At 43.2% G+C, this 27,259-nt stretch overlaps 1 protein-coding gene across 1 annotated transcript; it reads right to left on the bottom strand.

The window, feature by feature from the left end:
- Positions 1-26,192, bottom strand: LOC142847080 (T-kininogen 2-like). The gene is made up of 10 exons (XM_075967812.1): positions 25,786-26,192; positions 23,876-23,986; positions 21,767-21,851; positions 16,021-16,193; positions 14,115-14,222; positions 11,754-11,838; positions 10,110-10,282; positions 1,574-1,681; positions 1,392-1,478; positions 1-208 (listed from the first exon to the last, which is right to left on the bottom strand). The coding sequence occupies exons 1-10, from the start codon at positions 25,978-25,980 to the stop codon at positions 116-118; spliced, it is 1,218 nt and encodes a 405-aa protein (XP_075823927.1). The 5' UTR covers positions 25,981-26,192; the 3' UTR covers positions 1-115.
- Positions 26,193-27,259: the final 1,067 nt, after the last annotated feature.

Genomic DNA, 27,259 nt, shown 5'->3' with positions numbered 1-27,259 from the left:
AACTCATCAAGTCTGAATTTTATTTCACCCAGAGGCTGAATGATGAAGGGACATCCTTCCATGTTACATGTGTCCCATGATTCTTCTGTTCTGTCCACTTGGGGTCGTGCTGGGGCTACTGTGCCAAGAGTGAAGATTCTGCCTCTCTCCCAGGCGCTGACTCTGCCGCTGAGCGTCTGCCCTTGTATTCGCAGGTGTTTGTAAGCCTCTGTAAGTATAGCAAAACTCTGTTAATATGATGTCCATGCTCGATATTTGCAAAAGGATGAACTGCTTGACAAGGTAAGAATGTTTCCTGGTGTCACTGGTTCTTTATTTTAAAATGTAGACAATATTGAAATGAAAGAAACACTCAGAACTCAAAGCTTCCAGTAAACACCAGCAGCAGCAATGAGTGCATTCACAGCATGGCGTGGTTGTGAAATTGTATCTTTACTTTCCCTTCCTACTCTTGACTTTATTCCTGTCTGTAAATATTTTGCTTTTTCTAAATCCAAGGTTTACAGCAACTCTGCAGTACGGGAATCCCTTGATACCATTTGTTCCGTGGTGTGGGAATCCCTTCCTGTCATTCACATTTTGGGGATTCTTTCTTTTAAAGAAGAGAGGTGGCGACTTGAACGAAAGCATGGTTTCATGAATACAATCCACCTGTGAGAGGAGACAGGCGAAGCCAGCGTTCAAGCCTGATCTTCTAGCTGTGAGGATCAGGATGGAAAGGGTAAGCTCTGATTGGACCTGCTCTCGATGCTGTACAAGCTACCTTCACTTTTCTGTAAAATTAAAATAGCAGCACTCCTCCCAGGGCCCTAAAGACTGGTGAGAATGTGCATGGCATTTGCTTTGCAGAGCCTGGGACAAGGGATATAGTGATGTAATTCACTCTGGCGCCTCACAGCTTTTCAAATCTTTTTCTTTGTTCTGTTTTTATTGTTGCTGTTGTTGTTGTTTTTAGAGACAGTGTTTCTCTGTGTAACAGCTCTGGCTGTCCTGGAACTCACTTTGGAGACCAGGCTGGCCTCAAATTCACAGATATGTCTGCCTCTGCCTCTTGAGTGCTGGGATTAAAGGCATGAGCCACCATGGCCTGGCTGGCATTTCAAATCTTAGTGTCCCATCTTTGACAACTCACAAAGCACTATTCTCTGTAAAGACTTGAAAGGATGATGTAGGGTCATGCCTTACAGACATGAACCATGTGTGTGAGCCCTTAAAGACCTATTAAAACACAGGGCAGATCAGCATAGAAAAGGATAACTTCTTACTATTTTAAAAGAGATACCCCCTCCCTCCAGTTTATTTTCAGTAATGATTCATTTTGAATACCCAGATATGACTTTTTGGAATTATACGCAGAATTGACCCCAAGCTGACCGCAATTGAGTTCCTACCACTTCTAATACTTGGCACTTGACAGTCGGTTCGACTTTGTTCTCCCAAGGTCTCATGTATACATCAGCATTACAGCTGAGACCATTCTGATGAGGAAAGCAGAAGCCAAGAGGAAAATCGTTAGTCATAAGGGCCATGAGCAATGAATTTTAAAGCATCACCCAGGCCCCCTGCTACTCACACCAGAGGACTTGACCTCACAATCTGGTCCCAGTTCCATGTTATTCGCCTTTGAACAGTTGGTTTCTCTGGCTATGAAGTCAATAAAATACCTCATTCCAGCTACCACCTGTAAAGTGAATTAGAAAAATGTTGACAGAGAATTCTGTCCCCTCAGTCGCCCAGACATTCAGTCCTAAAGTTCTACATTAATCATAAACTGGTTGTCCTATTAGCTCAGGTTTCTTATTGCTTAATTCTTACATCTTATCCCATAATTCTTGTCTTGTGTTAGCCACGTGGCTTGGTACCTTTCATCAGCAAGGCATTCTCATCTGTGTCCTCTGTGTCTGGGTGACGACTGCAGACTGAGCTTTCCTCTTCTCCAATTTCTCCTGTTCTTGTTGCCCCGCCTCTGCTTCCTGCCTGATCATTCTGCCTATACTTCCTTCCTGCCTGGCTACTGGCCAATCAGCATTTTATTAAACGGGTACAAGAAACAAATATTTACAGGGTAAACCAAGATAAGCTTTTAATAAGGATTAATTTAACAAATTATACTTTTTTTACTCTGATAAGTTAAAAGTTAGAACCTTGACATTTTGATTATGTACTGATCATTTTAATAGTCATACTCCCCAAGCTACCAATATCTGATACAGACTTTAGGGTTGTATGCATATCTAGGATTTCTTGACATTAGTTGGATAGAGTCCTTTACTATGTGCAAGAAAAGCTGGCTACAGTATTTAATTTCATCCACATGTATCAATTTTAAGGCTCAAGAGCTGCAAACTAGGTTCACCAGGGACTCGGGACTTAAGTTACAATACAATCTGAGGTATGGGAGAGCAAACTCAAATATTTTCTCCATACATTTTTTGTTGTCTTGCTGCCAAATACTGAATCAGTAAATTCTTATGTAGATTAATATGCAATTAGGAAAATATTTAGATTATCTATTGCTTCTCATTATTATTATCAATTTGGTTTTTTTTTTTGAGTTAGGGTTTCTCCATGAAACTGTCCTGACTGTCCTGCAACTTGCTTTGTAGACCAGGTTTGCCTCAAACTCACAGATATCCAATTGCCTCCACTAAGTGCTGGCATTAAAGGCATGTGCTACTACCACTTGGCTGCGTGGGTGTTCTTGCATGTACATCTGTACAACACACTGGTGAAGTAGTGTCCTCAGAGCTCAGAATAACATCTGGAGTTACAAGGGTTGAGGGCCACCATGTTGGTCATGAGAATTGAACTTTAGCCTACATAAGAGCAGCCAACCTCTAAACCACTGCGCCGTCTCAGCAGCCCTTCCAGTTAAGTATTTAGTAACAGTTTTTTAAAATTTTATTGAGCTAAACATTTTCTCTGCTCCCCTTATTTCCTCCCCTTTCCCTTTCTACCCTGTCCTGTGATCCCAAGTACTTAATTTACTCAGGAGATCTTGTCTTTTTCTCCTCCTGTGTAGATCCATGTTTGTCCCACTTAGGGTCCTCCTCATTGTCTTTGGTAACAGTTTTAAACACTACACAATCTTGTCTATAAACAGTAGCCCAATTTTGTGATCCATTTATATACTGTAGGATTGAACTGTATATGTGCACATTTAGAGTATTACACAGCTAGTGCAAAGAATTCATCTGTACATATTGATCCAGAAGAACAGAATCTGAAACCTTTTATAGCTCTTTATGCTTTCATCTTTGTTGTACTAGAGAGGGGTGCTAGCATTTACCAGGGAACTACTACTGAGTTTTATCCTCAACGTTTTAAATTTTTATTTTTTTATTTGGCAAATAATCTCATTATGTAACTCAGAGTGGTCTGTAGATACTGGCTGTCAAAATCACAAACCTCCTGCCTCAACCTTCCAAGTACTAGAATTACAGTTGTGAGTTGGCATTCTGGCTTCCTGGTGCTGACAGCTTAACTTAATTCAGAGTTTGGGGGGGGATGCAACAGAGCTAGTAGGGGTTCAAGACTACATCCACCCTGCCACCACCACCAGTGTTCTGATCAAGGTTTGCACTGCACAATGTCTGAAGCCACTGTGCCAAATTTTGTCTATCTATCTATCTATCTATCTATCTATCTATCTATCTATCTATCATCTATCTATCTATCATCTATCTATCTATCTATCTATCTATCTATCTATCTATCATCTACTTTGTTTTCCTTGTAGACAATGCTGTATGTCAATATAAATTCCAACTGTACTTGAAAGTCAAATAATGGAGGGGAAACATAGTGGGAGGAAGCCTAAAGTAAAAGGAAAATCTTTACAGTGCTAGACAATGATGTAAATCATTCCTCAGAAATTAGAGCAAGGTAGGGTAGTGGTGGCACACGCCTTTAATCCCAGCACTTGGGAGGCAGAGGCAGGAGGTTATCTGTGAGTTCAAGGACAGCCTGGCCTACAAGAGCTAGTTCCAGGACAGCCAGGGCTGTTACACAGAAAAACCCTGTCTCGGGAAAACAGGAAACCAACAGGCTTCTAAGGAATAAAAGGAAATAAAATATAATATATTAAGCTAGAACAAAACATAACACATTCAATGGGACAAAAATCAGAGTAAATGACATAGCACAGCGGGCAATGCTTTAATCCCAGCCCTTGGGAAGAGAACGTAGTAGATCTCTGTGAGTTTGAGGCCAGTAATGTTTACACAGCAAGATCCAGGACAGCCTGAACTATATAATGAGATCCTGCCTCAAAAAAAATGAATATAAAAGTATTTAGGAAGATATCTAGCGAAAAAAGTCAAAGACCTCCACAATGAAATTCTCAAGATATTGGAAAAGGAAATTGCAGAAGGTACTAGACAAGAGAAAAATGTCAATATTCTTGGATAGGCAAAATTAATATTGTGAAAACGTCTACACTACCAAGATTAATATACAGCAGTGATACAATACATATGAAAATATCATGTCATATTTCACAGGCTTAGAAAAAATAAAACAAGAATTCATATGTAACCACAAAGAGAGAACGGCCAAAGCAATCCTAAGTGTTGTAATACTTGACCTCAAATCTGTATAGTATATACCCATAGTGTTAGTGACAGCCTACAACTGGCACAGAAGCAGACAGGGAGACCAACGGCTCAGGAACCAGCCCCAAGTCTCAACAGAAGAGACTGGAGGAGAAAGGCCTGCTCGGCTAAGGAAACAACCAGCAGAGGACACACAGCCCACAGCATGGGGTGCGCTCCTCCAGCTACACGTCAGACAAGGAGCTAATATCCAGAATTTACAAGGAACTGCAGACATTCAATGCCAAGGGAATAAAACTGTCACTCGACAAGCAGGCTAATGAGCCGATAGGCAGCTTTATAAAAAGGACACACAAATGACCAATAACTATTGTAAAATGTATTCGGTATCCACATACACTAAGGGAAATACAAGTTACAGCTACTTGGAGATAACTCCTCCTCCCACTCAGAATTGGCTACCATTCAAACAACAAAAAGCTGGAGAGAATATGGAGAGAAATGAACCTTGATTCACTGCTGGTGGGGATGCAAATTAATACAGCCATTAAGAAAATCAGTTTGAACGTTCCTTAAAAAAAGTAGAACCATTATATGACCTATCTATTTCACTCTGTGCATATGTACAGAGAACTCCACCCCCTACCACAGATAATTATACCCCATGCTTATGACTGTTTATTACTTATAGTAAAGAATTGACATCAGTCTAGTTGTCATTGACAGATCAATGGATAACAAATATTTAGGACATATGTTTGTACATTGGAGTATTACTCAGATCAGAAAAAAGTGAAATTAAAAATTTTCAGGAAAATGCAACTTAAACTGTGTAATAAATATTAATTCTGGTCACATAATCTGAGAAAAAAATATGTCACATGTTTTTTAGATGAGAAACCTGGCCTATAATATACATAAATCGGTATATATGTGGGCATAGTGTAAGATGAAATAAAGAAAACAATAAGATATAAAGCTAATTTTTTAATGCTATTTCTATCATGGGCTTTTTGAATTTGGTGTTGAATAAGTACATTATATACTTTTGATGCTGAAAATATAAAACAACATTAAGCTTCACAGCCTTTCTTTTGATGCCAATTATATTAGCATAAGTTCATTAAGGACTTCGGCTGTGGTTAATTTTGCTGTGTGATGTTTTTATTGTTTATTCAAGTTTATTAAAAATGATAAGTAAGATAGCACAATAAACAAAGTGAAAAGGCAAATGGGTAAAACTGAGATGTAGGATAAAGTTTGTCATGAGCATAAAGCCCGACGTTGAAAATTGGACATTGTGCTGAGTATCTGAGAAAAGATATTACGATGTGTACCAGTCATTAAAAGGTTTAATGTTGCTAATAAGCAAAGAGGGTGCTTTGAGAAAGGAGAGCAACATTATTCTCAGTTTTCCAGACAAGCAAGAATGAGGACAGGCAGACACCCGCTGTTGAGCAAGTGCACACTTGGTCCATGCTGGGAGGAGGAGAATCAAGACTACATCCTTTATAGTGGTCTCCTGCCTCAAAGTCTGGACCCTAGCTCTCATGTCATGAGGTCCTCTCTCCAAGCACAAAGTTCATTTCTAAATGGCAATTAAAAAAACCCTCCCCCCTCCTTCCCTCCATCCATCCTTTCCTCCCTCCATCTCTCCTTCCCTCTCTCTCTGTCTTTCTCTCACTCTCTCTCTCACTCTCCTTTTTTCTTTCTCACTTCCTCTCTCTCCTTCTTCCTTTTTTCCTTGATTTTTTTGAGACAGAGTTCCTCTGGGTAGCCCTGGCTGTCCTAAAACTCAAGCTGTAGACCAGGCTGGCCTCAAACTCCCAGAGATCCACCAGCATCTTGAATGCTTGGATTAAGGAAGTGTGCCACCACCACTCACCTTAGGTCTTTTCTTGAACCTACCTACCTCTCCATTTGGTTTCCATAACACTACTATGACAGTTTGCTTCAAAAGTGACAGGTATATGCAAACTGAATTGAGGGTTTAGTTCAGTGCAGCAAGCCCTAGGCCTTGGGTTTGGTCCCCAGACCACAAATGAACACATAAACAAATCCCTCAAAATCAGATGTCTACATTTTTTTTTACATTTCTTCTTAGGACTTCTGTTAAAAGAACATTCTCAAAACTGTGCACATAGATTTTCAGCATTTGTTCATCTGTGCAGAGACAGGGACAATTTTCACAGCCCCAGGGGACACCATCCACAGCCCCAGAGAATCCCCATCCACAGCCCTGGGTCCAGCAGCAGGGGGGCAGGAACAATGGACAAGAAGCAGCAGAAACCTCACTCATGGAAGATTTGGATTCAGAGTTTGGTGTCCCAACTATCAATCCAGTTTGGAGTGGATGCACACTCTAATAGGACTAAACAGATAAATCCAAGGCAAGGTTACAACTATATAAAATATCTTTAGCAACTTAGCAAGATCTTGGCCAAGAGTCTGCATCAAAACAAGTTCGTAACAGCTAATTGAGTCCCTGTAAATTGCTACTTTAAAGGCTGCTTTGAGTGACCAGTTTAAGGAGTCAAATAGAGGCTTTCAAATGAAGTTCTTACTATATTCTAGTAAATTTGGAAGCTAACTGCAGGTTTGTCTGTCACGGAGACTGCTTTTTGGTTTCCAGCTGAATAGTCACACAAAACTCTACCAATTACAACACTGTTTGGCCATGACTCAGGTATATCCCTAGCTAGCTCTTCCATCTTAAATTAACCCATTCTTATTAATCTATGTACCACCATGAGGCCGTGGCTTACTGGTAAGTTTCCACTGTCTTTCTCCTTTGGCAGGTGCATGGCTCTGTCTTCTTTCTTCCAGCATTGAGTTTAGTTTTCCTGCCTAGCTCTATTCTGAGCAGCTATAGGCCAAAGTGGCTTCTTTATTAACCAATGGTAATAAAACATGTTTACAGCATACAGAGGGTAATCAGTTGTCTGCTTCCTGCTCGCAGTATTATCTCAATGTGTTCCCTTGGCATTCTTGACACACACACATGCACACACACACAAACACTCATCCACACATGCACATACATACACACATGCACATACATACACACATGCACACACACACAAACACTCTTCCACACATGCACATACATACACACATGCACACACACACAAACACTCATCCACACTTGCACATACATACACACATGCACATACATACACACATGCACATACATACACACGCGCACATACGAGGGTGAGGTAGAAGAAGGGGGATGAATGAAGGGCTCCTAGACCCAAGCCTTGGATGTGCAGTGCATGGCCACCAGCAATTCTGACATCGCTAAGAATAAAGAAATTTCATCAGACAGCAGAACAAACAAACAAGAATAAAGAAAGCACAAAGAGGAACAGTAGAAAGCAGCAGCCCCTTTGAGGGAGCTGGCCTGTGACATCAGTGGGTCTCAGTGCTGTGAGCATCACACAGATGGCAAATGTCAGTTTAGATTCATTTTAAGAAAGTTTGTCTACTCTTTTTGGTGAAAAAACTGAGGAAACTAGAAAGATGAGAATAAGCGGACCCTTGTCCCACATTCTAAAATTCACCACTGTGAACAACCGAGGCACACAGCACCCCACCTTCTCATCTCTTTTCAGTGTTGCTTTCTGTAGGCGCAGCTGTGGCATCACGTGCATCCTCATCCTCTTTCTGTCTGTCTCTGTCTCTGTCTCTGTCTCTGTCTCTCTCTCTCTCTCTTTCAGACAGGGTTTCTCTTTAACTGCCCTGGCTGTCCTGGAGCTCACTTTGTTGACCAGACTGGCCATGAACTCACAGAGATCCACTTGCTTCTGCCTTCTGAGTGCTGGGATTAAAGACAAGCACCACCACCACCCAAACTCATGGATTCCTTTTTACAGTCTGCTTGTTGTTGGCTACTAATCACAAGACCCTCCTCCAGTGAACACTCCTTACAGAGATGCCTTTAAGTCTCTGCCTAATCATTCCCATATTGTTGGTTCTGTTATTTTCAGTGGGGTGGGGTGGGTGTGTGCATGCCATGGCCTGTGTGTGGAAGACAGAGGACAACTCCGCGGAATCGATTCTCTCCTTGCACCCATGTGAGTTCCAGGGATTGGATTCAGGCTGTCTGTTGGGTGGGTATAGAAAGTGCCTTTGCCATCTGAGCCACCACACTCACCTGGAGAGTGTGACATTTTGCCACATCTTTTGCTCCTATAACCGCAACGAAAGTGACTATGGCTATGTATGAAGTCTCTTGCTTCAGATGCCTAGGAAATCCAACTACTAAGCCAAAAAATGGGCATTTTCTTACTAGATTACAAAGGTCTCATCGGCTTCTTTAACAGTTTGGCTCTACTTTGATTACCTAGTATCTAGGAGAGACAGCTCGAGTCTCTAGAGTAGGAATCTGTCCTTGCACAATATGATTATAGACTACCAGCGCTGTTAGAGGGTCTGGCTTTTTTAATCCAGCTACTCATTTTACAGATGGTGCCACAAAGGCTGAAATTTTCATAACCACACAGAGTCACCAAGAATAGAGGCTGTTTTATAGCGGATCCCAGATGATAGGGTGTGAAAGTGGAGCTGAAGCTCTAGAGATATAGATATGAGGGCATTCATGGCAAAGGGAGAGGAGGGAGAAAGAACAAGGCCATGTGAGAGTGTAGGGCTTTTAATGACTGACTATCGATGTGGATGAATCTAAGGGGTTTAGCATTTTCCCCCACCTCATGCTTCCATCCCCCATCAGTGTGTGTGTATGTGCACGTGTACATATGTGTATGTGTGTGTATTAAATCAGACCTTGCTATGTAGTCCAAGCTGACCTAGAACTTGTGGCAATCCTCCTGCTTCAGCTTCTGAGAGCTTGGATTATGGGTGTGCACCACAACACCTTACACTAATGTTCTTGTGAGAGAAGAGCCTGCAAAGGGTGAAAGTAAAAGCCTTGCTCTTCCTCCCCAGGACCTAGTTAACTCTACAGTGGTTTCCAGGGTTTGTATAATAAAAGCCTTGCTCTTCCTCCCCAGGACCTTGCTAACTCTACAGTGGTTTCCAGGGTTTGTATAGTAAAAGCCTTGCTCTTCCTCCCCAGGACCTTCCTAACTCTACAGTGGTTTCCAGGGTTTGTAGCGTTTTCTGGAGTCCGACATTCATTTGTCACACTTTGTCTAATTTGAGCTTCATCCCAGACATTTTCAGGTAGAAAACAGAGCTTTTGCTTTGTTTTGTTTTGTTTTTTTGTTTTTCAAGACAGGATTTTTTTGTGTGTAGGCCTCACTGTCCTGGAATTAGCTCTGTAGATAAGGCTGGCCTCAAACTCAGAGATATGCCTACCTCTACCTCCTGAGTGCTGGGATTAAAGAGATGCGTTATCACCTTCTGGCAAACAGAGAACTTTAAAAATACTTGTCTGAGACCCTCAAGCACAGAGAAGAGTTGGGAGTTGAAATTTAAACCATAAAATCCTATTACAAAGTACAGTTTCCCCAACAACAGTAAAGACCAAGAATCAAATTAGCAACCAATCTGCACATAGACTACACCCTCCCATCTTTCTGTCCGTTTACAGACCTGGGATGTCGCTTTTTTCACTGTGTGGATCTTGAAATAGGAAATATGGTTAATCTCTGAGTTAAGCTTTTTGATGGCATGACCGAGAGGCTCTGTCAACACTGGGCTATCTACAGGTATGGTTCTGGGGCATCCAGGGCAGGTCGCAGGAAATGGGTGTTTCAAATACTTTCCTGAAAAAGAAAATAAATTTATAGTAAGTAGGTATACCCAAAAAATAGTCTACCCTGGCTCCTGTCACACAGAGGCCCAGCAATCTCATTTTCACAAGGTGGGAAGTGAGCAGAGAAGAGTTAAGGGATGATGGTCCATGAGCCACCCACTTTCTTCCTCTCTCTCTTTCTCTGTCCTCCTTGCAGCTCAGGTGCTTAGGGAAGCATGCCTTTGACCATGTTGAGCCATATGTTCTACTTTTTTTGATCCACTCCCCCAGACAGATTCTGATGTGTCCCAATGTTGGGAATATTAATTTAAGATGTGTTACATTTGTTTATGCTGTGATGCAAAGATGTGTTGCAGTCTTTTACGTTGCATGTATGTAACTCTGGGAAGCTCTTACCCTTTGCCTGTCTAAAACACGTGATGCTCTCATAAGGAGCTGAATGGCCATTCACAAGGCAGGAGGAGGGATAGGCAGGGCTGGCAGGCAGAGTGAACAAAAGGGAAGAAAAATCTGGGAGGAGAGAAGAAGAAGCAGGAGAGATCAAGAAGTGAGGAAACAAAGGACCAGCCACCCATCCAGCCATGGAGGAAGAGTGAAAGTAAGATACAGAAGTAAGAAAAGAAAAAGAACCTAGCAGGAAAAGATAGATGGGATCATTTAAGTTAAGGAAAGCTGGCTAGAAGCAAGCCAAGCTAAGGCCAGGCATTTATAAGGAAGAATAAGACTCTGTGTGTGATTTATTTGGGAACTGGGTGGCAGGCACCGCAAAGAGCCAAAAGAATCAAAGAGTAAGAAACAACCAACTACCTTTGGTGCCCAACGTGAGGTTAGAGTGAAAGAAAATTCGTCATCCCAAACCAGCCTTGAAGTCTATATGGCCTAGAACTTCTGCTCCCCTGCTTCAGTTTCCCAAGTGATGTGATTACAGGGGTGTGCCACCGCATCCAGCTTAAAATTTTGCATCTTCAGTGCAAACTTGGGAGAAATGTGTAACTTAGAGGAAGGCAGAGGTGACCATAAAGGAATGAATGAATGAGCCTCCAGCGCGGCTGCAGTGGACAGCGATGTCCTGGTGCTTCTCATCATGACCTGTGCACAGCGCTGCCTCCGGCTCTGACATGTGCAGAACTGTTTATGACTGTGAGAGAAATCAGCTCTCTTTTGAGAAATGCCAATTTAGCCATAAGCTTTTCACAGACAACCTCCCATCCTAACATGCTGGGAAATCCATCTTTATCTGGAGGGATTCCACTGTGTATGGCTTAAAATGAGTCCTCTCCAACTCAAAACCCCACATTTAATAAGAATTGGTAGAAAAGGAAAAGAAAGCCAGCTGGCATTGCCCCTGAAGATGGCCTTGGTCCAGAGAGCACACACTGTTCTTTCTGTCCTGGGTTGCCTTGGCGCTTTACAGACACGCTGCAGCTGGGTCAGAAGGCAGGCCCCATTGCTTCCCCATGGCCCCCTATGTGCTTTCTCACCTGAATAGATGTTACAGTCCTGGGAGAAGTCAGCAATGTTTTGATCGATATCCACAAAGGCATTATCTCTACACTTCCAAACATCCTGGTGGTTCAAAGTCAGAAATTAAAATCAATTTTGAAAACAAACAACTAATAAAAATCAAAGAGAGTATGCTTGCTTAAGAAATTCTTGCATAGGGAAAAAGGGAATAGAAGCTGAAAGCAAAAGAAAACCAAAAGCTCATGAGAGTATCTATGTCTACAAATAAACACAGAGGGACATGAAATAAGAATGTTCACTACATGGTGAACGTATAAGTGAGTGGGTTTCTCTCTCTCTTACTCTCTCTCTCTCTCTCTCTCTCTCTCTCTCTCTCTGTGTGTGTGTGTGTGTGTGTGTGTGTGTGTGTGTGTGTATTTCTGTGTGTTCACAAGTGCGGGATGATGAATCTCTTGACACTGGAGTTAAAGAAGTTTGTAAACTTCCTGATGTGAGATGGGGGTGCTAGATATCAAACTCAGGTCCTCTATAAGATAGGGCTTCTTTATAATCATTGAGCCACCTCTCCAGACTCTGCACCTTAGCTTATGAGAAGGGTTTCTCGCTTAGCCTGGGGTAATAAATTGTGTGAATATGAAATAAGATATAAAGATAGATAGGATGTCTACATATAAAATCTAAATTTTTCCATTTAAAACATTGAAAGTTGTAGAATTAGCTGTTGTTGATTAAAATTCATGCTATAAAATCTTCACTGCTGCATTGAAAAGTAATTTTACCCAACAGAAATTCTAAGTCAAGTAAGCAATAGACAAGAATACTACCCTTTCTTGGTCCCTCTGAATGTTCATCTACTTTCTGTCTTTATGAATTTGCTTACCTTATTTATTACAAATAAATGGCTTCATACAATATTTATACTTCCGTGTCTGACTCACTTCATTTATCCCACGCTTCAGAGTTCACACATGTTGTAGGTGCATCATCCTTTGGTGTATGTATAGAGTGTGTTATTCATCCATTCACCTGCTGTCCTGGTTAGTTTTTTATTAGGTAGATGCAAATGAGAATCAAGTGGGAAGAGGGAGCCTCAACTGGGAAATGCCTACATCAGATTGGCTTGTTTCAAGTCTGTGGAACAGCTTTTTCCTTCTTTTTTAAATTTTATTTTATATGTGCAAGTGTTTTGCCTACATGTGCATGTCCACCATGTGCCTGGTGCCCGCTAAGGCCTTGAGAGGGAATCAGAAACCCTGGAACTGAAGTTCCAGAAGGTTTTGGCTCAGCCGAGAATGCAAACTGTGTTCTCAGGAAAACAATAAACGCTCTAAAGTGCTGAGCCATTTTTCCAGTCCCAGCATTTTCTTGATTAATGATTGACATAACTGGTCCCAGCCCACTGTGGATGGTCCTACCCCCTGGGAAGACGCTCCTCAGAGGAATAAGAATCAGCCTGGTCAGCAAACCAGTGAGCAGCTCTGTGCTTTTGCTTCAGTTCATTCCTCAGGGCTGCTGTTTGAGTTCTTGCCTTGGCTTCCTTCAGCGAGAGACTGTGACTTGTGATAAAATAAAGCCTTCCCTTCCCAAGTTGTTTTTGGTCAGTATTTTATCACAGCAACAGAACTGAGAAAGACCCCTGTTGATGGGCATGTGGGTCATTTATACTTTTGGGTTGTCTGAGTAGTGCTGCTGGGAACACGACTTTCTCTGTTTGAGCTTCCTTTTGAGTTCCTTTGGGGAGACATCTAGAAGTGTAGTTGCAAGGACATCTACTAATTTTCTGCTTAGTGTAGCTTGATTTATTTGTTTGTATATTAGGTGTGCATACCTTCATCTGTGTGCATGCACGTACACGTGTTTGCACACAAATTCAGAATCCAAAGGTTGATGTCAGAGGCCTTTCTTAGTTTCTCTCTACCTTATTGGTTGAGATGGAGTCTCTCACTGACCCTGGAGCTCTCCTATTCAGCTAGGACCAGTGAGTGCCAAGATGTCATCCACAGAGGGCTAGAATCCCAGAATGTGTTAACTAACATGAAAGTAGAATTGAGAAGATGAAGAACCAGGAAGGGAAGAGCTGAAGTAAGGAGCCGGGGTCTAGAGGAACCTGTGGAACACTGAGCACACATGACGTCAGAGGAGACAAAGAGAGGATGGCAGCCCAAGCCTTGGGCCTCATTTCTGGTGAAGGTAAATATTCAGGGTGACGTGTGCAGTGTCTCTGCCCAGCAGTGTGGGGCCCAGAGATCCTTCGTGACCATGGATGCGAACTACAAAACCATATCTCAGTTTTAGGGACAGTCTTCCCGCAGGGTTGACAGTCCCATCATGCTGTTAACAAAATGTTAGAGACGATCATTCAACTTTTGCCTACTTACTCCATCCGCAAGGGATTTGCACTCCGGAGATAAGAATAGAAACTGCTCCTTTGAACAATTCGTTTGCACAATTGAGTAGATGATTTCATATTTCTTTCCACCCACCACCTGAAATGATTTTAGGTTGAGTGAGAACTTGAAGTTCAGCATGAACATTAATCACAGTGAGCAAAAGTTATAAACATCTTTAAACATTGAATTGGTTTGAGTAAGTGCTCAGGGAATATACACCATCATTGCTACCAGGCAAAGGGATCACTGAGTAAAAATTGAGTATCTTTGCACATGTGTGCGCACACACAACACACACACACACTTCCATGTAACTGCAAAATACACACAAACACTCCAATGTAATTGTAAATTATATATATACATATATATATAAGCACACACCTATATATACATATATACATTATATTTCTTGAAATAAAAGCCCCACAATCTTTCCTTTTCCAGGTTGCCAGAAGGGCACGGTTCCCCCAGCTTTGTTAAACAATAGGATTGTCTATACAGGAGGAATGAGAAATGGGAATGACCTTTCCTGGTGAGTCTACTGGTCTCAGATCACCAGGTAGTGAAATTCTCCTGCTTTGTTCTTGACAGGCCCCACACTGACCGCCAACTACATGCTGAATACACACGATCCCCATGGTGAGCACCTCCCCATGCTGACCACCCACCCTCCCTATGCTGACTACAAGCTCCATGCTGACCACTCCTCTTCCCTATGCTGACTACCCCCTTCCCTATCCTGACCACTCCTCATCCCCATCCTGACCACCCACCTTCCCCATCCTGACCACCCACCTTCCTCATCCTGACCACCCCTCTTCCTCATCCTGACCACACACCTTCCCCATCCTGACAACCCCTCTTCCCCATCCTGACCACCCCTCTTCCCCATCCTGACCACCCCTCTTCCCCATCCTGACTACATACCTTCCCCCATCCTGACCACCCACCTACCTCATCCTGACCACCCCTCTTCCCCATCCTGACCACCCCTCTTCCCCATCCTGACCACACACCTTCCCCATCCTGACAACCCCTCTTCCCCATCCTGACCACCCACCTTCCTCATCCTGACCACCCACCCTACCTATGCTGACCACAAGCTCCATGCTGACCACCTTCTCAATACTGACCACATACCACCCTCATGCTGACCTCTGTCCATGGACACAGATGGGTAAAATACAAATCTCTTGCCGTGGCAAGTTAAACTGACGGTAGAGAATGATACATAGGCAGAGGTGGCAGATCTCTGTGATTTTGAGGCCAGCCCTGTTTACATAGTGAGCTCCATGACAATCAGAGCTTTGCAGAGACACTCTGCCTCAAATAAACAAACAAAACCCCAAATACATGGATAGATAGATAGATAGATAGATAGATAGATAGATAGATAGATAGATAGATAATCAGATGACTGTGGAATAGACAGCTATTTCCACCTCACCACCATGAGCGAGTGTCAAGTATAATTTAGGGTGTACCCAGGAAGTCATGTCCATCTTTTTAGGACCAATTTAATACTTTGAGGCAGTATTTAATTAATAACAACAAGATAGTAATACAGATTTTTAAAATCCTAAAACCAGAATGACAATTTCATGAAATGCTGAACTATTTGTTACAAGCAAGCTCCAAGGGAAGAAGATGTGAGTCACCCATCCCTTTGTATGGGTCACTCTGCTCATTTGGGCCCTAGAGAAAGCCCCTTGCTTTAAAAGCTATTCTCGTGAAAATGCAGAGGGACACTCCAATATATTAAGCATGAGACCAAACAGGTTCCTCCTGGCAGGGGGAACAGCAGGAACCACACAGGTTTATTTTATGTGACAAGATGCTAATCTAACACATTTTTAACCATATCATGTCATGAAACACTGAAAAAACAAACCTGTCTCTGGGCTGCTTTTACTTCTTTAAGAGCAAAGAGGTGGAAGCGCCTGGTATCGATGTTGAAATGCTCGACTGCATGTTTCAGGACAGGCTCCAGTTCAGGGCTATCAGGCGGTATGGGGTGTACACAACCCAAACAGTTGTACTGGGCTGTCAATACGGGTCCATTCCCTTGACAAAGAGCAGACAAAGAGACAGCATTAACAACTGAAAACATCTCTCATATACAGCGTTCCAAACCTAAACCATTTAGAAGTTCCTGATAACTGACTTTCCAGTTACTCCCATAGGAGTTAAACATGATGAGCATCTAGGACTCCTGTGTATTCAAAGGAAAAGTGGAGAGTACTAAGAATAGTTTTTATGTTATATTTTTTATTTAACTTCTTAGAGATGGGTCTCATATGCCCATGTCTAAGAAGTGTTGGTCTGGAACTATGTGTAACTAAGGATGGCCTTGGAAGTCTAATCCTCCTTCCTCTCCTCTCTGCAAGCCTCTCTATTGTCTGAGTTTCTGTACTGCCCAGTTTCTGCAATTGTTAGGTTCCAAAGAAATGGCACAGAGATCTACATTAATTATAAAGGGATTGGCCCATTAACTCAGGTATCTTATTAACTCTTACAACTTATATTAGCCCATTATTCACATGGCTTGATAAATTTTCAGCAAGGCAGTCATATGTTGCCTCTTCTGTGGCAGGCTCACAACTGCAGAAAAAGCTTCCTTCTTCCCAGAATACTCCTGTTCTCATTGACGCACCTCTACTTCCTGCATGGTTGTCCCACCTATACTTCCTGCCTGGCTACTGACCAATCAGCGTTTATTTAAAATATAGTTGACAATACACAATTGTCCCACACTACTTCCCCCTCTTTTTTTAAATAAAGGAAGATATCCATAGTCCATTTTTGGGAATATCGGCATAATTTTCCAGGCTACTTCCTGCTGGTTGGGGGCATTGATAATCTTATAGGGACCTAAAGAAAATTTAGAATTATGATCAAGTCCTGACTGGAGTATCCTGTGAAGCTTGATCATCTCAGGCAGCATCTTGAATCTGTTCTGGATGTAGAACTCTGACATCTGGGCCATCTGTTCCTATCAGAAATTTCTCAAGTGCTCTTCCTTGATCGAACCTGATTTTCTTTTTTTTTTTTTTTTTTTTGGTTTTTCGAGACAGGGTTTCCCTGTGGCTTTGGAGCCTGTCCTGGAACTAGCTCTGTAGACGAGGCTGGTCTCGAACTCACAGAGATCCGCCTGCCTCTGCCTCCCGAGTGCTGGGATTAAAGGCGTGCGCCACCATCGCCCGGCCGAACCTGATTTTTCTTAACTCAGAACGAATCCATAGCCTCTCATTTCCTGCGGAAACAAAAGCAAAATCTCTTCTCCAAAGTAACATACCTTTTGACTTCAATTTTGAAGTCAAGGTATTTTCAAAATGCCTATCTTGGGTTAATTCAGCAGCATTTATAAACAAATATCTTTTAGCAGCAGTTGCTCCTTCCTCAGCATTCAAACAATTCAATGAGAATATAATAACATACAGTATCCAGACTCTATGTGTATTTTTCATCTTTATGTGGTTTTATTTTAACCTCGATTTCTTTTATTTTCATTTTTAATATTTGGCTATTTGACACAGAATTTCTCTGTGTCAAAATTTGTCCGGGAGTTTTCTCTGTCGAACAGGCTGTCCTTAAACACACACAGATCTGTCTGCCTCCCAAGTGCTGGGATTAAAGGTGTGTGCCACCACACCTTCAATTCACAGAGATCGGTCTGCCTCTGCCTCCCAAGCATTGGGATTAAAGGCGTGTGCCACTATGCCTTGAATTCGCAGAGGTCTGCCTGCCTCTGTCTTCCAAGTGTTGGGACTAAAGGTGTGTGCCACCATACCCAACTACTTCCTTTTTATATTTTAAGGTCTTTAGCCTTTTTTACTTACCCTCCCAAGCTTGCAAATATTTTTAACATGCTGCAAAACATTTAGAGGTTTTCTTTGTCTTTGAATATCTCTTTACTGTATCTCTCTCTCTCTTTTTCTGACCACATGAATCTTTAATTTGCTAAGCAATATGGAGAGGATTAAAGCCATGGCTTTGACAGCTGGATCTAGCTCATTCCTTAGCTTTCTGAGATTCCAGCCTTATGGTAGATATACCAGCTCTAGCCATGTATATTGCCCCAAATCTATGACATTTCAAGGTCCCTGCCACCAAGCAAGCTGCAACAGTGCTCACAAACCACACTCAAATGCTCTGTAGCAGACCTCCTGCCTGAAAGAGTCAGTGTTGTGCAGGCAGAACGGCCCAGAAAGCTGCATTTTAAAATGGTGCGGCTTTTTTCCTGCTATGGCTAAAATCCAAAAAGTGTGCAGTCAGCTTTTCATCAACACCATTTAAGTGTTTTGTGGCCTCTTAAAAGAGCTGCAAGGTTTTGCAACTAAATCTGAGTCAGGAAGCCTCTCTTAAATGAGAGCACTTGCCTCTAGCTTGCAGAGCCCCTCTGGGAAAATGCTGTTTCAATGAGCCGTGCTTAACTCTATTCTTTGCTGTCTAAAATTACTTCCCAAGCTCTGTCAGGCTTTATGTGGATGCAGTGCCTACATTGGGCGTCATTTATTGTCTGAGTTTTTTGTCCTGCCCAGTTCCTACAGTTGTTAAGTCCCAAAGAAATCACACGGAGTTCTACATTAGTTATAAATGGATTGGCCCATTAGCTCAGGCTTCTTATTAACTCTTGTAACTTATATTAACCGATTATTCTTATCTATGTTAGCCACATGGCTTGATAACTTTTTCAGCAAGGCAGTCATATCTTGCTTCTTCTTGGCAGGCTCACAACTACAGAAAAAAGCTTCCTTCTTCTCAGAATACTCCTGTTCTCATTGACCTGCCTCTACTTCCTGTGTGGTTGTCCCACCTATGCTTTCTGCCTGGCTACTAACCAATCAGCATTTATTTAAAATATAATTGACAGAATACAATTATTCCATCTCTCATATACACCATCCCAAACTCAAAACATTTAGACGCTCCTGATAACTGACTTTCAAATTACTCTCATATGAGTTAAACATGATGAGAGTCTAGGAATCCTATGTAGTCAGATGGAAAGTGAAGAATATTAAGAATAGTTTTTTATGTTATATTTTTTTATTTAGCTTCTTAGACATGGGTCTCATATACCCCAATCTTGGTCTGGAACTATCTGTGTAGCTAAGGATGGCCTGGTAAGTCTGATCCTCCTTCCTCTACTTTTCTCTGCAGGCCTCTGTGTCTGACTTATGAGGTGATGAGAATTGAACCCAGGCATTCAGGCATGCATACAGGCTTTTCAGAGAAAAAGGTCCAGGAACAGAGTTATGCGAGGAGAATTCTGAGTGTCAATGAGAACACTCCAAGAAACAAGACAAGGGTCTTGTGACCTCAGTTGCTTCAAAAAACAGAATTGTTCTTGCAATGGGTTTTGGGCCCCCGTAGTGAATACGAGCAAATTTACTGCTTGTTCTTGTTAGTCAGTTAAATATTGAAATTCTCCTTGGTATGTCTCTATGGAGAAACACATGAGTGCCACAATGTGGCTTGTCTTTGTGACTGTATACAGCATGTGCTCATGGGAACTTGACTGATGCGGCCTTTCTCTTGTCTATGGATTTAAAAAAAAAAGATAAAAAAAAAGATTTACTTATTTATTATGCATGTATGCCTGCGTGCCAGAAGAGGGCACCAGATCTCATTGCAGATGACTGTGAGCTGACGGTTGAACATAGGACCTCTGGAAGAGCAGCCAGGGCTCTGAACATCTGAGGCATGTCTCAAGGCCCTCATGTGACCTTTCTTAACCCTCAGGGTATAAGTCGTCTGAGGCTCTGAATGAAGTTGGTTATTGCTGAAGACTTTAGACTGCCTCACTTAACAACTCCATGCTCACAGGTCCCACCGCCTCCAGGGCGGTGACACTAGCTGAGCTACATCATTAGGCCTTTATTTTAATGATCACAGTAATATATCAACTCACCACTTTATGAAAGGGAAGCATTACAGATATATCATAATTTGTGTGTTAATTAAGCTCCTTTTTGCCTACCTCTGTTTATTTCCTGTCATTAATCCCGACAAAGTCCACCTGATCTTTAACTCTTGGAGAAAAACCCTCCCAAACAGATTTTTCTTTCCATTTTTTTATGTTATACATCATCTAAAACAAATCATTGGCAGGTAGAAAGTGAAAGGCTCTGAGTTCATGTGATTAGTGTGGTAGTTTGGATGTAAATAGTCCCCACAATCTCAGAGAGTGACACTCTAAGGAGTTTTGGCTCTGTTGGAGTAGGTGTGGCCTTGTTGGAGTAGGTGTGTCACTGTGGGGACAGGCTTTGAGGTGTCTAAGCTCATGATACCCTCCAGTTTCACAGTCCATTTCCTGCTGCCTTCTGCTCAAGATGTAGCCAGCACCGTGTCTGTCTGCACACTGCCATGCTCCCGGCCATAATGATAATGGACTGAACCTCTGAACTGTAGGTGAGCCTGCACAAACTAAATGGTTTCCTGTATAAGAATTGTCATTGTCATGGTGTCTCATCACAGCAACAGAAACTCTAACTAAGACAACCAGCATAAAAGGTCAGAGGTTTTCTTCTTAGTCATCCCAAGAGGAGCCTTTCCTTAAATCCATCTGCCCCTGCTATCACACACCAGGAGCTGAACTAGGGTGTAGGGACACATTAAGTGTCACTTCCATGAAGAAATGACAACCAGGTAGAACAGAAAGAGTGTACACAACATTTCATGGAGGTTGGCAGGAGCTAGGAAAACCAGGAGGCTAAAATGAGGTCAGAAAGGACATCTATGAAAATGTTGAAGATGCCTGAGCTGGAAGGAAGAAGCTGGCAAGAGGTTTCGGCATGCTGTGTGGGGGCGGGGGAGCTGTAATGGTCGAATGAGGTAACACATGATCCATGTGAGGTAATTAATACATGTAAAGTCCCTAGACACATGGCAGCACCTAAGTGCTTGGTGAGCGTGAGCTCTGGCTGGCATCTGCTGTCTGTGTCTGATGATGCCCAGACACTGCATCTTTCATCATCTCATTTTCTAGCACACCAGTCCTGTGAAGTGTGCAGTCCTGCTCTCTCCAGTAGGAAACAAGGAAAAGGAGAAGTGCAGATGATAAAAACCTGGACTGATTTCAGGTCCGAGCCGATCCCAAAGCCCACAGCCTCCTCCCTGTAGGAGGCCCTATGGGACTGGAGATGAGTCCAAGCCTCCTTCCTGTAGGGGGCGCTGTGGAACTGGAGGTGAGTCCAAGCCTCCTCCCTGTAGGGGGCGCTGTGGGACTGGAGGTGAGTCCAAGCCTCCTCCCTGTAGGGGGCGCTGTGGGACTGGAGGCAAGTCCAAGCCTTCTCCCTGTAGGGGGCGCTGTGGGACTGGAGGCAAGTCCAAGTCTCCTCATCCTCTGTCAGCCTCCACCCACACCAGTCCCAGCAGACACAACACAGGAGGACTTAGGATAGGATAGGGGATGATTGACACAGCCTGACCCAATCCAAAACCCTGGGTAGGGCTACTCTGCCCACACATCTACCACAGTGCTAACACTGCAGCTGGCATTGCCATTGTCACCGTCTGCAAAGGTAAAGTAGTCTGGTCTGGGTTGTGTTCCTGGTACATACGCATAATTAATGCCAACTGCAGGCTCCTACCCGCTGTCACCACTAGGGAAGTCCCCCTGATGTATCACCCACCTGGAGTAATATTGCAAGTCTGGGTAACTACATAGAATTTCTCAGTTTTACTCTTCCCCACTGTTGCTGAACATTCTCCAGTGGCCTAAAAGAAAAGAAAGAGGTTATTTGGTCGAGTCGTCCTTTCTTTGGGTGCATCTAGCTAGTACTGTTGCTAATTGTGATTTAAAGGTTATTTTTTTCTAATAGTTTTTTTTCTTAAAGATTTATTTGATTTTATGTAGATGAATGTTTTGCCTGTATGTATCCTGATGCCTGTAGAGGCCAGAGGACAGCGTCAGGACCATGGATCTAGAGTTACAGATGTTTATGGAATCCATCTGGGCGTTAGGATCCCAACCCAGTTCTTCTGGAAGAGCTCTTAACCCCTGAGCCATCTGTCCAGTCCTCTAACAAAGTTTAGAGACATGAGAATGAATATTGAGTGACTGCTCCCACAGGCCACTGATCTCCAAGGGTCAGGGAGAGGGAGAGTAAGGCTTCTGAACTTGAGCCTCAATGTGGAGTCCTAGAGAGACTTCTCTGTCTCCAGGACGGACACTGTGCCTCAGGAAAACAGGCTAAGCCTCCTCCTTGATGTCCATTTTACTGTCAGTGGGTTCATGTTCTCTGCATAATTTTTAGTTAAACCTCTTAGAATATCCCACTTCCGTTCTGCTGCGTGCCAGCTCCCTCTGCCCTGGTGCCTCTCAATGCCTGCGTTGTCCCACCTTGTAGAGATACACCACATGCATGTAACAGGTCATTGCGAGGAGTAAACATGCTAACACGAAGAAAGAGCCCAGTGAAGCAGCACACAGTCGGTCTTCATGGTGGCTGTCCACGCATGGTGCTGAACTGTGTTTTTTGTCTTCTTCCTCAGCCTTATCCACTGTACTGTGTGTCAGGAGCTATCATGTGAGGCTAGAACTCACCCCGCTGCCTCCCTGCAGCTCTGAGACATTCTGCAGGGCATAGCTGCCAGACAGGCACAGTGAGGGGCAGAGCCAGCGCGGCAATCCTGGTCTCCTAATCTGGAGTGCAGTGTGCTCTTTTACATCCATGGAGGACCACAGTGTGAGCACACTCAGGAGGATGCTGTCATCCCATATAAAAGTGCAGCCCAAGCTTATGAGAATTATCTGCTTCTCAGGCAGATGACTGCCTGCCGTCCCTTCTCACCCATGCAAGGCATCCATCCGCTGCTAGATCTGGAGTTTCTTTAAGATGCCGATTGTCAACAAGATGCTTTGTTTAATTGATCTCGTTTCAGCCTCCTCCAGCCAGGGAGACCAAGATTGTCTCATTTTAATAGGTTACAGCACCTACTGAGGAAGGCCAAGTGGCTTCCTACCACTAGGAGGCAAAGTCAAGATTTGTACTCAGGCCCAGTATAGTTGAAGTTCCCATATTTTTCTTCATTAGACCTTGGACTCAGCCCAAATGCCTATCTGCTGTCTCTGTGGGATCTGACACACAAGCTTTGGTTGGTTATTAGGACCATTTTCTCATGAGAAGACAACAAGATTGTTTAATGGTTGGCATATTCCTGGCTTTTCTGACCTCTCAAATTAAGACAGAATGAGGCTAAATTTTCTATATAATAGGAGGTTTATGTGCATCCTTCATAAACAAACTCAATAATAGAAAGCATGCCTTTTTAATTTAGAAAGTCTGTCGATGCTAATGGGCAAGGAAGTTGATGTGTGTACATAAAGGAAGAATTCTAAAGAATTAAATCTCGTCCCTTGCAGCACGGAAGGGACTGGAACCAGCAGGTTGGTGAAAGCATCAGGCACAGGCCAGCAAGGCCAGCAAAGGTGATGCCACAGAAGCTAGGAGCGGAACACTGGAGGCTGCAGACAGGACAGGGCTGGCAAGAATACTGAGCGAATACAGACGAGGATTTTATATTGTTCTTGCAGAATGGATGGAAGGATTTTGAATTTTGTCACCGTAAAGGACTGACAGCTGCCTGAGGAGACAGGTACCCCGGCTTTAAACAAGCCCATGGGGGTCAAATCCTCAGATGTGTACAAGTTTTATGTTTGACACTCTTATTTAAATGTTACAGAGCCCCGAAGGTTCCACGCAGCAGGCTGGGGACTTTGGAATGAAGAGCAGACTTACGGCTTCCTCGGCGTCCTTGTAGTCACAGTCCTGCCAGCTGAGGTCACTCTGAACAGGGCAGTTGCCCTCCTTGATTTGATACTTGAAGGAGTAAAATGTGTCAGAACCCACCTGAGGAAAGCAAGGGGAACACATGGCGTCATTCAGTGGACCCATAAGAAATATGTGGGAGTTGATGCATTACAAATACCTGTCCTTCTCAGACTCAAGGAGTGGTGTGTTTCTTAAAATATAAACGTTTACATTTGCATAAACACTCCTTGGAAGAATGCTCATAATATACTTATTTTCTTAGCAGTTCCAAAGCAGCACCCATAGTATTAGCCCTGCCCTCTTTTTCTGAAACCTAGTTTACGTGTACATATCTGAGTCTTTAAACGTCTGGTTGAAGATAGGCATAGTGCGAAGCCTGTAATCCGGGTACCACACTTGGGGAGCTGAGACAGGAGGGCCTTGGCTTCAAGGCCAGCTGAGCTACATCAAGAGGCCCTGCCTCAAAAACCCCAAAGGCCAGAGTCCAGATTAGAGTTTGGGTGACATGTGCCCTGGGCTGGATCCCCAGTGTCCGGGAGGGGAAGCCGACTACAGGGACATCGTAGAACAAACTCCCATGTACCCATCCATCATCCAATGGAGACAGCAGTGCACAGTGGCCCAGAGCGTCTGGGGGGAGAATGCGAGCTGTGCTGTAGTGAGAAACAAAAGGCTTCATTTTACCTTCAGAAAACAAACAAACAAGTCTACGTCCATTAGGGTTTTCTTTTTATTCTCATGTCAAGTTATTGGATTTTTCTTTTGCTGAAGTAACTTGCCCAATCCAAAGAAAGAGTCTTTAAAAGTAAAATTTATTATATTATATATATTTAAAAAGTTCTACATTTTTAAAAAGTTTTAAATGTGTGTGAGTATTTCCCTGAATATACTTACATATACTACATGTGTTCCTGGTACTTATTGTGGACAAAAGAGGTGCCAGATCCCGAGTTATAGATGCTTCTGAATGACCATGGGTGCTCACCCAGGTCTTCTACTAGAGTCGTCAGTGCCCGAACCTCTCTAGTCTGTGAACGCTACCTGTCTGTCTGTCTATCTGTCTATCTGTCTATCTATCTATCTATCTATCTATCTATCTATCTATCTATCTATCTATCTATCTATGTGTACACCACTGCCCAGCTTTCACCCAGCTATTTTTAAAACTCTTAATGATTTTGCTTTTCTCTGATATATGAATCCTGCCTGCATTTGCCTCCTGCCTGAGTGGACTAAGGCAGAAATGAAAGCATAGTCAAATCCAGCTGAAATGGACTCGGGGTGGGGGGTTAGCTGGTGAAGCCCTTGCCTACCTAGCATGCCCTGGGTTTGAATCTCTGGCACCACATAAACCTCGCATGGAGGCACACGCCTGTAATCAAAGCACTAGGGAGATGCAGGCGGGAAGATGAAAAGTTTATGTTTATCATCAGCACCATAGCAAGCTCGTGGTCAGTCTAAGGCTACCTGACACCCTGCCTCAACCTCCCTGCATCCCCCAAACTGAAGAAAACTAATGCACACATTGTTATAAACCTCAAAGAATCAGCTACACACACTCGGTGGTATTCACTTGGTCCAAGGCAATAAGACAGCTCTCTTCCTGTTCCCTTTATTCAGCCCATGCAGAACTCTCACTTAAGACTGGGAGGCCATTGAGTTCACAGACCCAAGGCTGATTAAGTTGCTGGATTGCCCTGTACCTTGTCCCTTTCAAACATCTCCACCCGCTGCTGTTTCTCTCTTCCCAGGAAACGGCTTTTAGGGTCACCCAGGAAGCCTCTCTTGCTTACCTAAGGACTGGCCACCTCCTGTCCTCTCCTCCCATGCCAGAGAGCACGAATTACAAGTGATCTCAGGGTTAAGCAGTCACTCACCATTTTAGTGCCCTCCGTCACTCGGTACAACACAAACTGGTAGCCAGTTTGGTTCCTAGCATTGTACTTCTTCAGAGCAGCGTCCACAGCCTGAAACACATCCTCATCATTGCAGTCGATTTTCTGGGTAGTTTCTTCCTGTGCTAAACTTAGGAGCAGCCTGGAGCAGAGGAACAGTATAGTAACTAGCTTCATGATTTGAGTTTCCCTCTATAATCAGAAGGGTCGTTTTGACGAGAACTGGAAGCCAACTCAGCAGCTGCTCTTAGCAGTCTGTCTGTTCTGTCCAGTCCTCCTTTCTCCCTGCCTGACCACTGGGACCCTATTTAAATTCCTGCCGTCGCAAGCTGTTTGCCCTCTTCCCAGAGAACAAATAGGACTTGGTTAGCTGTCCAAGCAGGTTTCAGGCTGGAACATTGCAACACAGGGGTTTTTGACCAGCGTCTTTGAAAAGAATGTGGGAAGGCAGAGCCCATTTCCGAAACATTGCACAATGTTAATGAATTAGAGCAGAAACCAATAAAAGAGGAGCTAAAAGCAACAACCAATTCTGTTAGCTTCCAGCAATGTAACTCTGCCAATTACAAAAATTTCTATGTTTGTGAACATGAGGACAATGTACAAACCTCCCACACAGCATTACTTATGAAATGCCAGTGTGCTCAGAAGCAGGTTAACGGGATGTCGGTGTGTTCAGAAGCAGGCTAACGGGAATTGATGTGTACAGAAGCAAACTAACAGGATGTCGGCAGGTTCAGATGCAGCCTAGGTTGAGTGTGAAAGCAAAGATTCTACAGTTAGAATGTTTTTTATAAATTACATGTATTGTGATTTTTGTGGACGTCAGAATGAGATGTTCTGCACAGAGCTAAAGATAAGCCTAAGTGTCATGTCATAATTGTACAAGACCAGCAAAAGCCATGGATATTAATAACAAAAAGAAAAGTTCAGTTCTTTAGCTGCATGAGTAAAGAGTCCAGCATGGGCCCTAATTAGTTCAAGAACGTAGACTATTCTACAAAAGCAGCAATTATGGGCAGATTGTGTAGGAAGACATGTGCTCCTGGTTGGTACGTTATCAATTTCTAATGGGAAAATAAATACAGTATTGTAAAAGGTTACACAAATCCACTGCAGTTCTACAGAAGCACAAAGGGGAATGAAGTAGCCAGTGTGCATGTCCATCCATCATGTCTCCAACAAAGAGGACTGTTGTACGACTGCACACCTGAGGAAGAGCTAGCTTCAGCAAGGGCTGGGAAACACTGGAGTCACACAAGTCACAATGGAGCCGGAGGATATCTCCTAGGTAAGAGGATCTTGTTAAAGCTAGGCCAGCAGGTTTAAGGCCGTCAAGTCTAAGCAGTTATTCAAATCTTTTGCAGCCTTTCTGTGCGTGTCTCAATCATGTGACTTGTCTTCCAACCTGTCGTGTCTCAATCATGTGACTTGTCTTCCAACCTGTGGCCAAATC

The sequence above is a fragment of the Microtus pennsylvanicus genome, chromosome 1, assembly GCF_037038515.1.
Source record: "Microtus pennsylvanicus isolate mMicPen1 chromosome 1, mMicPen1.hap1, whole genome shotgun sequence".
In the NCBI taxonomy this organism is placed as follows: Eukaryota; Metazoa; Chordata; class Mammalia; order Rodentia; family Cricetidae; genus Microtus; species Microtus pennsylvanicus.
The sequence above is the reverse complement of the archived record's forward strand: the minus strand, read 5'-3'. Positions and strand labels throughout refer to the sequence as shown.